The 14,669-nt window shown below is 39.7% G+C and overlaps 1 protein-coding gene across 7 annotated transcripts in view; it reads right to left on the reverse strand.

Annotated features, from left to right (window-relative positions):
- The window catches only part of ash1l (ash1 (absent, small, or homeotic)-like (Drosophila)), a 43,741-nt gene that overhangs the window by 4,874 nt on the left and 24,198 nt on the right, over positions 1 to 14,669 (reverse strand). For 6 of the 7 annotated variants that reach the window (XM_017481282.3, XM_017481281.3, XM_017481279.3 and 3 more), the window contains 15 exons: positions 13,248 to 13,454; positions 10,659 to 10,805; positions 8,965 to 9,073; positions 7,331 to 7,501; positions 7,162 to 7,232; positions 6,911 to 7,080; positions 6,652 to 6,804; positions 5,033 to 5,087; positions 4,512 to 4,644; positions 3,746 to 3,994; positions 3,337 to 3,423; positions 3,148 to 3,238; positions 2,814 to 2,952; positions 919 to 1,091; positions 628 to 794 (listed from right to left, as the gene is read on the reverse strand). In XM_017481282.3, coding sequence (XP_017336771.2) covers positions 628 to 794; positions 919 to 1,091; positions 2,814 to 2,952; positions 3,148 to 3,238; positions 3,337 to 3,423; positions 3,746 to 3,994; positions 4,512 to 4,644; positions 5,033 to 5,087; positions 6,652 to 6,804; positions 6,911 to 7,080; positions 7,162 to 7,232; positions 7,331 to 7,501; positions 8,965 to 9,073; positions 10,659 to 10,805; positions 13,248 to 13,454 — 2,122 coding nt within the window. The remainder of the gene's footprint in view (positions 1 to 627; positions 795 to 918; positions 1,092 to 2,813; positions 2,953 to 3,147; positions 3,239 to 3,336; positions 3,424 to 3,745; positions 3,995 to 4,511; positions 4,645 to 5,032; positions 5,088 to 6,651; positions 6,805 to 6,910; positions 7,081 to 7,161; positions 7,233 to 7,330; positions 7,502 to 8,964; positions 9,074 to 10,658; positions 10,806 to 13,247; positions 13,455 to 14,669) is intronic. The other variant, XM_017481283.3, reaches the window with a different exon arrangement.

The raw sequence follows: 14,669 nt of genomic DNA on the forward strand, positions 1-14,669 counted from the left end.
GGAGTTGAGATCGGTGATGTAATGCAAGGTGTTCGGGCAGAGTCAGAAAATTTGGAATCAGCGCGAGAGCTCTGCTACGACGCTCATCTAAAATCCACCAATAGGAGGACGGCACAGGATTACACAAAACTCACGCCGCACTTACAAATACAGTAGTGGTGATGGCGGATGTGAAGATAACAGAAGGGTGGTTCTATAACATGTCTCAGCACAGGACAGGACTAAAAGAACTAGACAGAAGAACTAGAGGATGGATTACAGCTTCCTGGTGCGTAGCTAGCTAATTAAATCTGTACGTTAATTAAACTTGCAAACTTTTTTTTTTTTTTTACATTATGATAACGTGACATTATTTCATGCTTTCCAGTCGAAGAGCTACAAACCTGTCCTGCATCGCTGCACACTGAGTTCGACCGAGAATGTAGTCGTTTTATTGAATCGTAGGATCTTTATCGTTTAATCCGACATAAAGGACACGTGTTAACACAATTTTTATTAGGATCATCTCGTACCTGTGACAAGTACTTTAGCGAATATAATAATATAATATAATAATAATACTTATAAAAACACTACACGGGACATCAGGTCACATAGCGAAACTAAGACTGACAGAGAGAAACTTACTGAGAAGTCCCTTTTGGGTGTGAGTCTCTTGGGGAAGTGGTTGAAGGCATAGGATTTGGTGCACACTGGATAGCGGTTGCGGTGGATTTTGTAAAAAAGATGAGCAGATTTGTCCAACCGGTAGTCGCAGATGTACACGTCCTGCTCCTTCACACCTTTCGGCCGACCTGCCACCATGGAGGAGAGAGAGACTGAGTTTGACTGTGAGTGTCAGTCAGAGTGTGGAGAGAGAGAGAGAGAGAGAGAGAGAGATGTCCTGAGGTGTGTTTTAGCACAGGAGGCATGTCTCACCCTTGCAGTAGGTGTAAAGGTCCAGAACACAGCACATTCCCACCACTGCCTCCAGAGGGATGATCTCATAGAGAGGCACTCGGAACAGCTCGTTATGGTAGAAGCGGCGCGAGGGTGAGTGGTGGGTCTCATGAGGTCGGAAATAGTGATGACCAAAAGCAAACCGCTCACCCCTACAGGAAAAACAAGGTGGTTAAAACGCTGCGTTGACGAAGAAAGGTTGTTTTGTATTAGGGTGGAGTTTTTTGGCAGACGCGGAGTTTTAACTCGAGTGTATTCAGCAGTAGGAGCAGCTTTTGTATAGCAGCACTTCAGTGTAACTAGTGTTTAAATCCACAATTCCATCAGTCACTGATTTATTAATCACTGAGTCTGTAGAATGAAAAGGTCAAGTGTACAATCCTACAGGATTAAACTGGACATTCTAACGTAGGCAGTGGTAGCTCAGTGGTTAAGACACTGTACTCCTGATCGGAAGGTTGTGAGTTCAAATCCCAGTTGCCAATCTGCCACTGTTGGGCTCTAGAGCGAGGCCCTAAACCATCAACTGCTCAGTTTTATAAATAAGATAAATGTAAGTCGCTCTGGATAAGGGTGTCTGCCAAATGCCATGAATGAATGTAAATACAGCTGTTAAAAAAGCCTTGCATTTTTATATAATGTATTAACCCTTTACTGAATGGTGTTGCCATATGGAACAATTAATTTATCTCCAATTGTTTTCATAGGCAGTAATACAAAACTACAATTTTCCTATGTAACTAGAACAATGTGGAGCTTTAACTCTGACAAAACAAAAACACAAAGCCCTGTCAGATGACCCAGAAGTGCTGTTTGCATGGTGAAGGTCATCATCGGAGACTCTTAAAATTTGATTAGTTTTTTAATAATTAGTCAAAACTACTTAAAGGGAAAAAAATTGAAACACTATCTGAGAGAAGTTAACATATATTTTTTGTCATTTAAACGAGTTTGTACATTTTGAGTATTCTGTTAAAAGGAGAAATGTAATGCGATAATGGAACTGTGGTATGTGCATTCATGAACTGAAACAGGCCTACACAGAAAAACAGACACTAGGCTTCTCTAATAGTATATTTACATTTTTTCCACATTCAAAGTAAGAACAACTGGTGGAATTTCAGACATTTTGCACCTTGTTTTCTAAATGTTCTAAAAGATACTTCACCCAAAACATGTTTGGATCAAATTTTTGTATGCACCTTGAGTGAGTAAATCCATACCTTTTTACTAATGTCATTCCTTTCTAGAAGATATCATTTTTCACACTAGGTGGCACAAATAACCCTTTGCAACTTGTAGTGTGGAAAATGCAGTAATTGGAATCTCATACAATTTGTCTTATTTTTGACTTTATGATGTTTTCCACCAAAACGACTTTTTTTTCCAAATTGTTCAAATATTTTTTTCAAGTTTATTTTTTATTCAAGTAATAAAAACCCATAAAACATTTGAATGTAAATTGAATAGTTCATGCAGTAGAGATTTAAAGTAACACAATATCACGATTGTAGTTTTCCTTAAAGAAATAAACACGGTGATATGATGAAGTAACGCGATCATATCCCTGTGTGAGAAGCAAACACCTCTTCGCCAACCAAACACCGATCGCCTGACGCTCGATGCGGAGCTAGCTTGTAGAAGGACTGACCATTAGCACGTCTCTGTGCCATGTTTACCCATCATCCCCCTCTGTGCATCGCGAACACACATTGACACAGAAGTATAAACCGGGCTTTAGTTTGCACAAATGCTATCCAAAAATGCAGCCCACCTAAGCATCCTGCATGAGAATGGAACAGAGTGGGTGGATCCACCATAACAACAGCGTTGCCACTGTACATCATATTAAAAATGATAATAAAAGAGCTCACTTTTCATTTTTCCAAAGTTTCTCAATGCGGAAGATGTCCAGTTTGTCTCTGTTAACATGGGACAAGAGGCGATAGGACTGGCGCAGTGGCTGGCCCTCCGGAGTGCGCCTGCTGTCCCTCATCAGGTACACACAGTCACCTGAACACACACATATGCAAATACCATGTGTGAAATGTAGACTAGAACAGTATATCAAGTTATAGCTTCATCTAGTTAGATACACGTTAGGAATCATCGGCATGTCCGACAGAATATCTACCTCTGATCACTCACCACATTCTTTAAACACACACACACACACATACACACACACACATACACACACACACGTACCCTGGTGTAGCAGCAGCTCATCCCGGAGTAGGCATATGTAGTAGATGGAACCTGACTGCGCGTAACTGGGCTGAGGCACCATAGGGACTTCCTATTGGTTAAAAAAAAAAAAAAAAAAAGCAGGAAGTTAAACATTGTGAAAGTTTTTGCCAATTTAAAAGCAGCGGGGCATTTAAAAAAGTGACGTACTCGGTCCACCGGGCGAGGGTCACACTGCTCACAAAGATAATGTTCCACCTCGGCCTCCAAACGCATGCAGTCACAGTGCTGCCAGACCTGAGAGAAACAGAGGAGAGAGAGAAGAACAGGTTTTATATCTCTTCAGGGACACTGATGGAAAACTAATAATCAACAACAATTCTCAAAGCACGTGAACATCACACTGCAGCTGGTGATCATGTCTGACCATGTTGTTGTATATAATATATATATATATATATATATATATATATATATATATATATATATATATGTGTATATATAGATATACATATATATATATATATGAATGATATATTGTGTTAATCGTGTAGGGCATCAAAAGTCTCGGGTACTTATTATTCTCGTCATCTCGCAAAACCTTGCTGTGTTTATGTACCATGCATTTCTCGCACTGGATCATCAGGCCCTCGTCCTTGTACATGCCGCAGATGCAGCGGATGATGTCGTCGTCTTTGTTGACGTGGTGAGCGTGGTCGCGGTCCATTGAATCAGAGCTGTCCGCCTCGCTGACCGTCTCCCCGACGATCTCATCGATCTGCACCGCGGCCTCGTGTCGCGCGCCGTAGTACGCCTTACGTAGCCGGCACACGTCACGGCCCACCGAAGACTTCCGTCCGTAGTATTTCTTTACAAGACAGAGCAGAAGGTGAGGCAGGAAGTCTGACAATGATCACTAATTGTTTTTACAGAAAAAAAATAAAAAACGGCACGGAATTCTACGGAAATTCTCTGCGTACAGTACATAGCATTTTGTTCTGAGTGTCTCTTCAGTGGAGAGCTGGCAATGCTGTAACTTAAATACTGACTTGAATACTGGAACCGAGTGTGGCAGCCAAAAATAAAGACATCTTAAACGCAAAGTTAGAAACATTCCTTGATCTTGGCACATATTCTATTTATTTATTTATTTATTTTTTAAGTTGGACCAAAGCAGCAATCTGCTTTGTTTTTACTTAGAGCTGGAATTAGATTAAAGCCAACTTAACTCTAATTTCAATCTTGTACCGTTTACGCTATTACGCCTCAGACATGCCAGTTGTAAATAGTCGTAGCTGTTAGCAGGCTTGCTGGTGATGTTTCTAAAAAGTGCCAAAGAACAAGTACAAGCAGTGTGAGAATTCGGCTCGTGCAGTTAGACTGACCTCGGCGTTGCGGAACACCTTGAGCATGTCTGTGTCAAAGGCCTCCACTGTTTTGTAATGTCCGGTGAGGATCTGCTTTTCTATGGTACTGAGGTCCAGAGGATCTGATACCTTCTCATAGTACTGCATGTTCCTGTGTACACACACACACACACACACACACACAAGTAATGAGCTTTCCAAAATGTTACTCTGAAAGGACTAATGAAGGATTGGATACGAGACTGATTTCAATACTGAATTTAATTTGTTACTGGACTCAGCGTTAAATCTAAACAACTTGCTGTACTTACAGACAATATACTGAGCTGTCCGTGTATTAGGTGCCCCAACCCAAGTTTTTATGCCATACACACACACCATATCGATGCACTTTGTAAGCTAACACAATTACTTTATAAAAATAAAGAAAAAACTACTGCTGTTGTCTTAGTGTTTAGACATTAATAAGTACATTTCGTCACTTTGGCTTTGGGAAAATATCTGGAATATATGGTAACTTATCAAATATGTGTGCTTACCTCTTTTTAGAAGGTAAATTAAGCAGGGGAGCTGCAAGCGTTTGTCCTGAGGAATCTACATTGAGAAAAAGAGAGAGAATACATTTTTTTTTTTTTTTTACTTCTTTAAGATTGCCGCTATTTGTACTAACGCTTAATTTCTAAACTCAATGTTCTAACTAATATGTTATTAATAAACAGTTCTCATTCCTGTAATGCTTTGTCAATACTGTACATGTATACGGTCATGTATATGCCAATAAAGCTTGCTGAATTGAACCGAGAGAGAGAGATTCAATAATACATTTAATATTTATATTATGAAAATAAAATAAATGGGTGCAAAAAGATAAGACTTAGTCTAGCAACCTGGCCTTACTTCATTATAATCTGACTGAAGGAATTGTCAAGAATCGGACTGACGTCGATTAATCCTTTCTTAGAGTATCATGACTCTCTGTTATTAAAAAAAAAAAGAAAAGAAAGTAAGAAGAAACACTTATGGGAAAACTGCACATTCTTAAAGCACTGAGTGTTGTTAAAACACTTTGATATGAGCCACTAAGGACTACTGTGGAGTGCCACATCATTAATAAATTCAGTGCTGAACACCAACACACCCAGAACAGGCGGAAATTACATTTTTAATGAATAATTTCATTAATTAAAAATGAATTTTTTATTAAAAATAAATAAAAAAGTTAAAATGTTATCCACATATTACTATGGATTACAAAAAAAAAGACAGGGAGTGCTGTATGATCCTGGTCTAGTCTATAATGGCCAGAAACAGACACAGACACATATCTCATAGAAACTCTGAAAGTTTATACTAGAGAGAAACTGAAGGCATACAAGTCTCTCGATGCTTACAAGGTTCAAGACGTAACATTTTACGATTACACGTCGTTGTAGTTGTGGCACCGAGAGCTGAGGTGCTGTTCAGCCAGATGCCTTAAACTCACTTCTAAACTGAACAAACTTAGCTTGCTAAACATGTCCATTACAGGCAACGCCTCAGTCAGAACGTGACCTAACTGTCTAGTGTTTGAGACTGATTTTAGTTCCGATACTGCAAAGATGGAGCGCCTTGTACTGACTGCCTGTAACCAACCTGTAGACAACCTGTTGGCTTGGAAAGGGTTTCGTTTCGATAGCAGTGTTTTTCTAAAACAAATTCTGGCCTGCTGTTAAAAATCAATATGGTCTCCTGTTATGTTTTTGCGGCTGACGTGATAGTTACGTGGAGATTTTTCGCATGTTTATCAGCACAAATAAAGCATATCATCTCTCTGGGACGCACAGACGATACGTCTGTTATACTGTTATAGTTTACATGCTTAACGAGATTAATTAAAGTACCATATAGCTGTGTGGAATGGTAGTGTATTTCTCAGTGATTAACAGTGATTAAAGGGATACTTCAACCTAAAATGAGTTACCCCCCCTCAGGTCGTTCCAAACCCACAAGACTTTCGTTCTTCTTCGGAACACAAAGTAACCATGACGAAATCCTTTAAGGATTGGTACACTATGGGTTTACGGTTTTTAAATATGATTCCACATGTTTGTGTGTGTATGTGTGTATGTGTGTGTGTGTGTGTGTGTGTGTGTGTGTGTGTGCGCGTGTGTGTACTGACCCTTGTAGCTGGTGATCATGTCACAGATCTCTTTGAAGATGTGCGCAAGACGAGCTGTGCGAGTGACTTCGGTGTTTTCCTCAGCGGCGGCGAGTCTGCGTGTACGCACCGAACGCGAGGTCTGTAACGCTGAGAACTGTGTAAGGAACACATCTGCAACACACACACACACACACACAATCAGAGGTGTGTAAATAGGTTCAGCACTACCGTCTGTAATAAACCTGAGTGTAGATGTGTCCCACATGTGTACACACACCTGATTTGATGTTCCCATCATCACGGATGACACCTCCCCACCGGGCGTACTGTGACAGGCTGCTCTCCTTCTCTCGCTCCCTCTCTCCCTCCCTCTTCAACAGCTCCCGCTTGTCCCTCATCTTCTCCCAGTTACGCACCAGGAACACTCGGTGCTTCAGGACAAAGTTCCTGCAATCAGTAAGACTTATTTTGAGTACGATGGGACATGTTTCGATTCGTCACGGAAAAGTCATCGTCATCGGATTCTACCTCTCTCTGTTAGACATCGGCTTCATCAGAAGGTGCTGGAAAAACTTGCTGCTGTCGCTGGATTCCTCCTCCTGGGGACAAAAAATACGTACGTGTGTGTTATTACTAGAGGATGGGGGGAAAAAGAAGAAAAGAAAAATAACACCTTTGATTCACGAATGTTTATTACTTCACACACTCGTTTTTTAAGATGGTGCTTTGATTTGCGTTTCTCTTTCAGCCTCCCAAGCCTTCGTGCCCCGCCTCCTGATCCTCCCGCTTTGCCAGGAAGGCCGTTGAGTCGTTGACTCTTTCCGCCGATGATGCCACGGCAGCCTTCTGAGCCACACTTACACGCTTGCTGTTCGGGAATAAAGACAACATGGCGTCTTTCTAACAGTGAATAATAACATTGACGTGAATGAAAAGGAATAACAAGCCTAGGATCATAAGGTTCTCTCTGGGCTAAGAGCGAAACGTCATACAATTATCTATAATCAACTTAATTGAATGTGATATTCAAAATATTATGGTTCTAACTTGTTATTTTACATTTGCACCTATATTAATATTATAGTGTTCAGTCATTTTAGGGAAAAAAATGCGTATTTTATTAAATGTTTTTTGTGAATGTATTTTTTAAACCATTCATATTTTTTATGAGGGTAAGTCAAATAAGAACGTTATATATATATTTACTTTGCATTTTTTTATTGTCACAAAACATTATCCTGTTCTGGATTCCTCTGGAAAAAAAAATTCTTCCGGTTGCTAATTTATGTCGCATTTTTGACTTAGCCTTATATATTACCATAAATTAGATTTTTTTTAAAATATCATATGCTTTTTAATATTTCAAGCAATCCCACCACTGTATCGTATACACACTGTACACAGATGGGTATTTGTCAATATTTATCTCACGTTTCGTCATGTTGGATTGTTAGTGATACCAGAATTAAACAATATTTCCTTTTTGCAGTACACACAGTACACTGGTGCAGTGCAAGCAGCTATAAACCTAGTCCTGCAAGCTGCTTTTACAGAAAGATTACAGGCCTTACTATTAGCAAAGCCTAGTGTCTGTTTTACTGTATAGGCCTGTTTCACTTCATGAATGCACATACAACAGTCGCATGTTGTTGCCATTTAGCAACAATTACATTTTACCTTTTAAAAGAATATTCAAAATACATCAACTGTTTAAATGACAAAACACAAATATGAATAGATAGAGTTGAATTTTTTTCCCTTTAAGTAGTTTTGCCTAATTATTGAAAAACTTATCAAATTGAGAGCCTCCGATGATGACCTTCACTATGCCATGTGACTGCAGAAAAGGAAGCGCAAACAGCACTTCCTGGTCATGTGACATGGCATTTTTATGTTATGTCAAGTCTAAAAGAGCCATTTTCCCTAGTTACATAAGAAAATAGTACTGTTGAATTATCAGAACATTGGAAAAAATTCACTGTTGCCATATGGCAAACACCATGCTTTAAAGGGTTAAGGTGATATGTAATGCTAACATTACTAAAAAATTAGTTAATATTCAGCTGTGCTAACGTATTGGTTATGTAAAACTCTGTTAGAACAACAGACACACTAGATTAAGAAAACAATGAGTTGTAACCTTCTAACCTCATGTAAGCCATAACTTTTACTTTAGTCTACTGCAAAAACCCTTTCATCATGTTAAATGAGAAGGTGGACCTGGCTACGTCCAGCTCTGTTGCCTGGATTATGATTGATTGGCTGTTTTGTTTTTTTGTTTTTGTGTCTGACATGTTGATGTAGAAGATAAGTGGCCCCTTGCATACACACCTGCTCTTCAGTGTTAAAGGAGTGAAAATTGTAGTCGTAAGTGAGCTCTGTCCCACTGTCCATGTCTCTCAGGGCAAACAATCCAATCCTGTACACCCCGTTCACTGACCTGGAAATAACAGAAGGAAATGTATATTATTTATTATATATGTATATGTATATTATTTATTAACATTTGACTGCAAGTAGGATACACAGAGTGAGCAAATGCTTCATTTAAAGATTAGCAAATTTAATTTGAGTAAACTTTGATTATTGGCAAACAAATAGTCTTGTTTCAGCATGTTGCAAATCTTCTCATATTGGCTCACTAACTAGACTTTTTAGTATTTTTTTTACTGACACTCTGTCCTCCATGTTTGTTTTTTCAAGTTTACGCTTCCTCCTCAACTTGCGACCTGATTGGTCAGTTGAACTATTGCTGTGTTCGATGTGAAATTCTGCACATATAACTTGTAAAAACCTCTGCAAATACCCCTCAACTTGAAATTTCAACTCGTCAGCTTGGCATCGTCTTTTAACCTACCAGTTCCATCCCTGCTTACAGACTGACGTCAAATCAACGTGGCCGTTCGCACTGTGAACAGTGTAAAGTCCCCTTGGTTAAATCTGTAACACTGACCGTACTAATCACTCACTGTTTTGAGAAGATCATCGTCAACGTTAGAGTTATCACTCATAAAAATAATATCAGCTGGCTAGCTTGCTGTTGAGCTACTCGATTTTGCCCGATGTTGATGCCATGCTGATATTTCAGTCCAAACTGTTGCATGAATGTTTGAAGTTCACTACAACAGAACAGAACCAATAGCCACTCTCTCACCATATAACTGTAAAAGCCAGGGACGGCTAAAATAGTTTTTTTCCCATTTCCCACATGGAAAAAAACAGCGAGTGTAGCATATTTTCAGCTCTGAAAGTAGTCTTCTGTGACAAAAATTCAGGGGAGCAGAGCTTTTTATAATCAGCTGCTTCCCATTGGTCTAACAGGACGGTCTTTAACTATACGTTCTAGGCCACTGCTAAGCTGAAGTTGAAGTAAAACTGGTAGAAACTCAAGCTCTACTACACCAAAGCCCTGTAAGACCCACTGGTTTGTAGTCACGGTCACACACGGCTTCGGGTATGAGTAAAGGAATGCACATTTGTGAGTATGAGTGTCTAATGGACAGCACAGCTGTGTCCTCCACCCTCTTGCTAAACAGTCGTTCTTCCATTACAAGATGGATGACACACCAGCCCCTAGTCTGGAAGCACTCTTTCACCAGTGTCTGTGTGTGTGTGTTTATGGGTATATATTTGGGTACAAAGCAGATGTTAGCTCTGTAACTTAGATCGTGAGTATGTCCTGTTCCAAAGAATGTTTACATTTGGCTAATCATGCCATTTATTATCATCAACATCTGTGAGCTTAATATGTAGAAAATGTTTTATCGTAATGGCTTACTCATCACAATCACTCAGTACAACTACAGCTGTAGTAACCAAGAAAGACCGGTTTAAAGTATACACTAATTGTCCACTCGAGTTTTATGGAACACATCAGTCCTCGACACTGTTGTTTAAGGGCTCGCTGAACCTCCATGAGGTCACCGCTGAATCCTTGTGCACAATCAATTCTGACTAACGCTGAGCAATTTCATACGCGGAACTCATCAGCCCTAGATAATGAGTTGATTCTTCACGTTTCTTACCATTTCTGCATCTCACAGTTGGGCTCACAGCTGTGGTTGATGAAGCGCGCCTCGTTGCCCATGCGGTAGCTGTCGATCACCATACCGCTGTCTAGATTTAGACAGTACTGACCGCTGTGAGAGAAGTACTGCTCCATCATTCGACTCCTACAGACAGTTAGTTCAAGATTTAAACCAGGAAAAGCATTATTTGTTGTGGTGTGCAAGTTGATGAATGCCTTGACGTAATGGCTTATTAGCTATGCTGCTGAATTTTCAGGTTCTTGTAGAGGTTAGGATGCCTGGACAAGTGTGCCTGCTTTACAGTGTAGGGATTTATAACAAGTGTTACATAAAGCACCTGTTGCTCTCGTGTCTGTTGGCTTTGTTAGCAAGGCAAGTTAAATACGCCCAAACCTCACTCTTTGTTTGTGGAGTAGGATATTGCCTTTGACTTTGGCAAGAGCACAGATAGGGCCTGGGACCTTCTGTTAGGCAAGTTTGGTTTAAAAAAAATAAATAAAAATTATTCATGGAACAAAAAGCTTCCAGCATATTTTTGGGGGAGATCTTATGATAGAGGTCTAAGATATACTATTATTGAGAATCGTGATAATCTACTTCATATCAAAATCAAACAATTATCATGACAACCCCCATATGTGCAGATGAAAGGATCATCTCTGGACAGCTGTCTGTTAGGGGACAACTAAACAATATACACTGTGTTTGCAGGGAGAGGAGGTTACTATAGTAATCCATGTCACTATGGATGATAAAAGAGTGATTTGTAATGTTTAAAACACAATACACGGTGTCCTTAAAGTCTGGAACCAGTAGTAAAACTATTAAATTATAGTAAAACTATTTTCCAAGCAGCTGTATAATGGATTTTTTTTTTTGCAGTGTTTATCTTGCTCAACATTTTTGGATGGACATATTTGCTCAACAGATTCCTGTTGGTTCCTGACACCCTGTAAAATCCAGCAGGAATTTTCTCCATAATGATCCGATCTCAGATCCGACAACGATGAGAGTCAGACCACCTTCTGGGTCTGGTCTCACTGAGCTTATTACCTTCTGATTGCAATGTGCGCCCTACAGTGAGTGGGTCCGGTGGCTCTGTTATGACGTCAGGATATTTTACTGGCATGGTTCAGTAGAGTTCCAGAGATTTGTAGAATCTCTGCCATGTCACAATTAAGCTATTCTTGCAACTTATGGTGGTCCAACACCATACTAAAATATTTATGATGATTTTGCCACTGTGAGTGTCACGTATTTTGATTCTCCAGTGTTTCCAAATTTGGGCTTGCCAATTCTCATCCACCAGCTAACTCTTATAACATGATACCTTCCAACCAAGGATGGTGAGGTAAGCATGTGGGCAGTGGTAGCTTAATGGTTAAGAACTGGACTATTGATTCAAATCCCAGCACTGTCAGGCCCTGAAAGCCTCCCACCCTGAGAGCAGGGCCAATTTTGCAAATGGCGGTAGCATGGCATCACTGGGATTCAAACTTATGATCTCCTAATGATGAGGCGTATGCTTTTGTGTTGCGCCACTCGGGAACCCTCCAGTGCTTTTAACACCAAACTGCCCTCATTACTTGGCAAGAAGCTAAGCGGGATGCTGGAGGACACTACCACATTTGCCTTAATCACTGACTATATGACATCCAGATGCGTTTGCAGAACTGTGTCTGGGACCAGACAGTGAGCACGGCAAGGCGCTCCGCAGGGGGACGTTCTGTCTCCTTACTTGTTCACAGCTCAGATTACAAGCGTAATTTACATACGTGCCGTGATCACACTGCTGCAGCAGAAGTCGGAATATAGGGCTGTGATCAACAGCTTCATCAAGTGGTATGGGATAAACAACCTACAGCTTAATGTGGCCAAGACAAATGAGATAGTGATGGATTGGGAGAGACACATTGGGAGACATTGGTAGGTGATGGAAACATAGGAGTTCCTGGGGGTGCCCGTAGAAAACAGACCGGACTGGATACATACTACAGATAGACAGTATACAGTGAAGGACAAGGCAGACACTACATTTTGAGGAAGCTCTGGTCCTTTAATATGTCTAGCAAGATGATCCACAGTGGCAGAAAGGCAGAAAACTAATTAGGAAGACTTGAGAGGTCATAGGTACCAACATGGTCTCTTTGGAATTGACTGTTTAAGGAAGTATGCTAAACTGGGTAAACTGTTGTTCATCATGGACAATGTCCAAGCATAATATTAAACATACAAAAACTGCTTAGTTAAATGGTTGGCTATGTGGACGTGAAAGACCAAAGAAATAAACTGCATTAAAAAAATCTAAATACTAAAGTTAATTTATGATGTTACGAAAGTTATAATCAATACATTTAAAATGTAAAATAATCAATGCATCTTTCAAAAGCTTACAAGTTGCTGTAATCATTAGATTCTAACTCATTTCATCCCCATTCTTCCCTAATTAGTCGTTACATTGTATGTTATCAAATCGACAATTTTGTGCTGAACAGGGCCTAGAAGACATCACAAAACCTCCTATTAGTGATTCAAAATATAATAATAAATGGTACTCTTGAGCTTTGAATCCAGCGTGGGGCTAACCTGAACTCCTGCTCGCTGACCACCTCTCCCAGGTACTCGATGATGAACTGGCCAGAACGCAGTGGCTCTTTAGTGCGGATTCCCCAACCCTTTCCTTCCGTCCTGAAACGCTCCAGACACTGAACCCACTCGTGCCTCTGGATTCGCTGATTATCACAATGCTCTCCACATGGACAAGTGCTGGGGGAACACTCAGCAAAAATCATCCTGAGAGAGAGAGAGAGAGAGAGAGAGAGAGAGAGAGAGAGAGAACACAGAAGATGGGTATAAGAATGCAATGTGGGAGATAGAGACGGACGGGTGAAAAAAAGAGAGCGTGATGGAAGAATCATGATATAACGAGGTGCACTTGATCATATAATGATCTACTTTTTTTTGTACCACCCAATATTTGGGATTTCAAGAAATTTTCAAGAACAACTTTTCTTTGAGGGCTACAAATGAAGGTTTGGACAGGTGTGACAATTAATCGTTAAGGGAAGTGAGGGAGTTCAACAGAGTGGTTCTCCAAAAACAAATGTGTGTATACATATATATACATATTCATACATATATATATATATATATATATATATATATATATATATATATATATATATATATATATATATATATATACATATTCATACATATATATATATATATATATATATATATATATATATATATATATATAAACTGTTTGATATATATCAGAGTTTCCGTTAGCCAGTTAATACCAGTTTTTAACCGTTACAAATTTGGATGATAAAATTAAAAATTGGACACAATGTCCGGGAAAATGTTAACACGGAGTAAACGATAGACGAAGTACGTTCAGTTGAACACCTAAATAAGGTTTCCGTCTGCACATCTCTCCATTTTTAATTTCGCTTTTCAACAGACCCATTTAATGACACATACACACACACACATCTCTGTGCTGGTCAACTCTCTATCTCTCGCTCGTTACGGGAGACTCTGAAAGCACAAACAGACACACACAAGTAAACTCGGGCCAACAGCTGACGCTCGACTACGCCCCCACTGACACAATCACATATACTATGCATAGTCCAAAACATCACAGTGCAAAATAAACACCGGAATGAGATGAGATGATGATTGTCGGGTAAACTGTATCATTCCCGGACCTGTTGGCCGGCATGAAAATTTCTTAGCAGAAACTCTGATAAGTCAACCTGCTTTTATTTAAGTGGACATTTTAAAAAGTAAATGTAGTATAGTGTACCGGTGACACTAAAACCCTGACCACTATATACAGCCAGATCCATAAATATTTGTACATTGACAAAAAGTGCAGACTTTCAGCTTTAATTGACATACTTATATCCAGATTAAGAGTTTGGCAGAAAAAAAGCCTGTACAGAGCAACAGCCTATAGATAACTTGTACCAGAATGATTGAGGAGAAGAGTTTGGA

The sequence above is a fragment of the Ictalurus punctatus genome, chromosome 12, assembly GCF_001660625.3.
Source record: "Ictalurus punctatus breed USDA103 chromosome 12, Coco_2.0, whole genome shotgun sequence".
Lineage (NCBI taxonomy): Eukaryota > Metazoa > Chordata > Actinopteri > Siluriformes > Ictaluridae > Ictalurus > Ictalurus punctatus.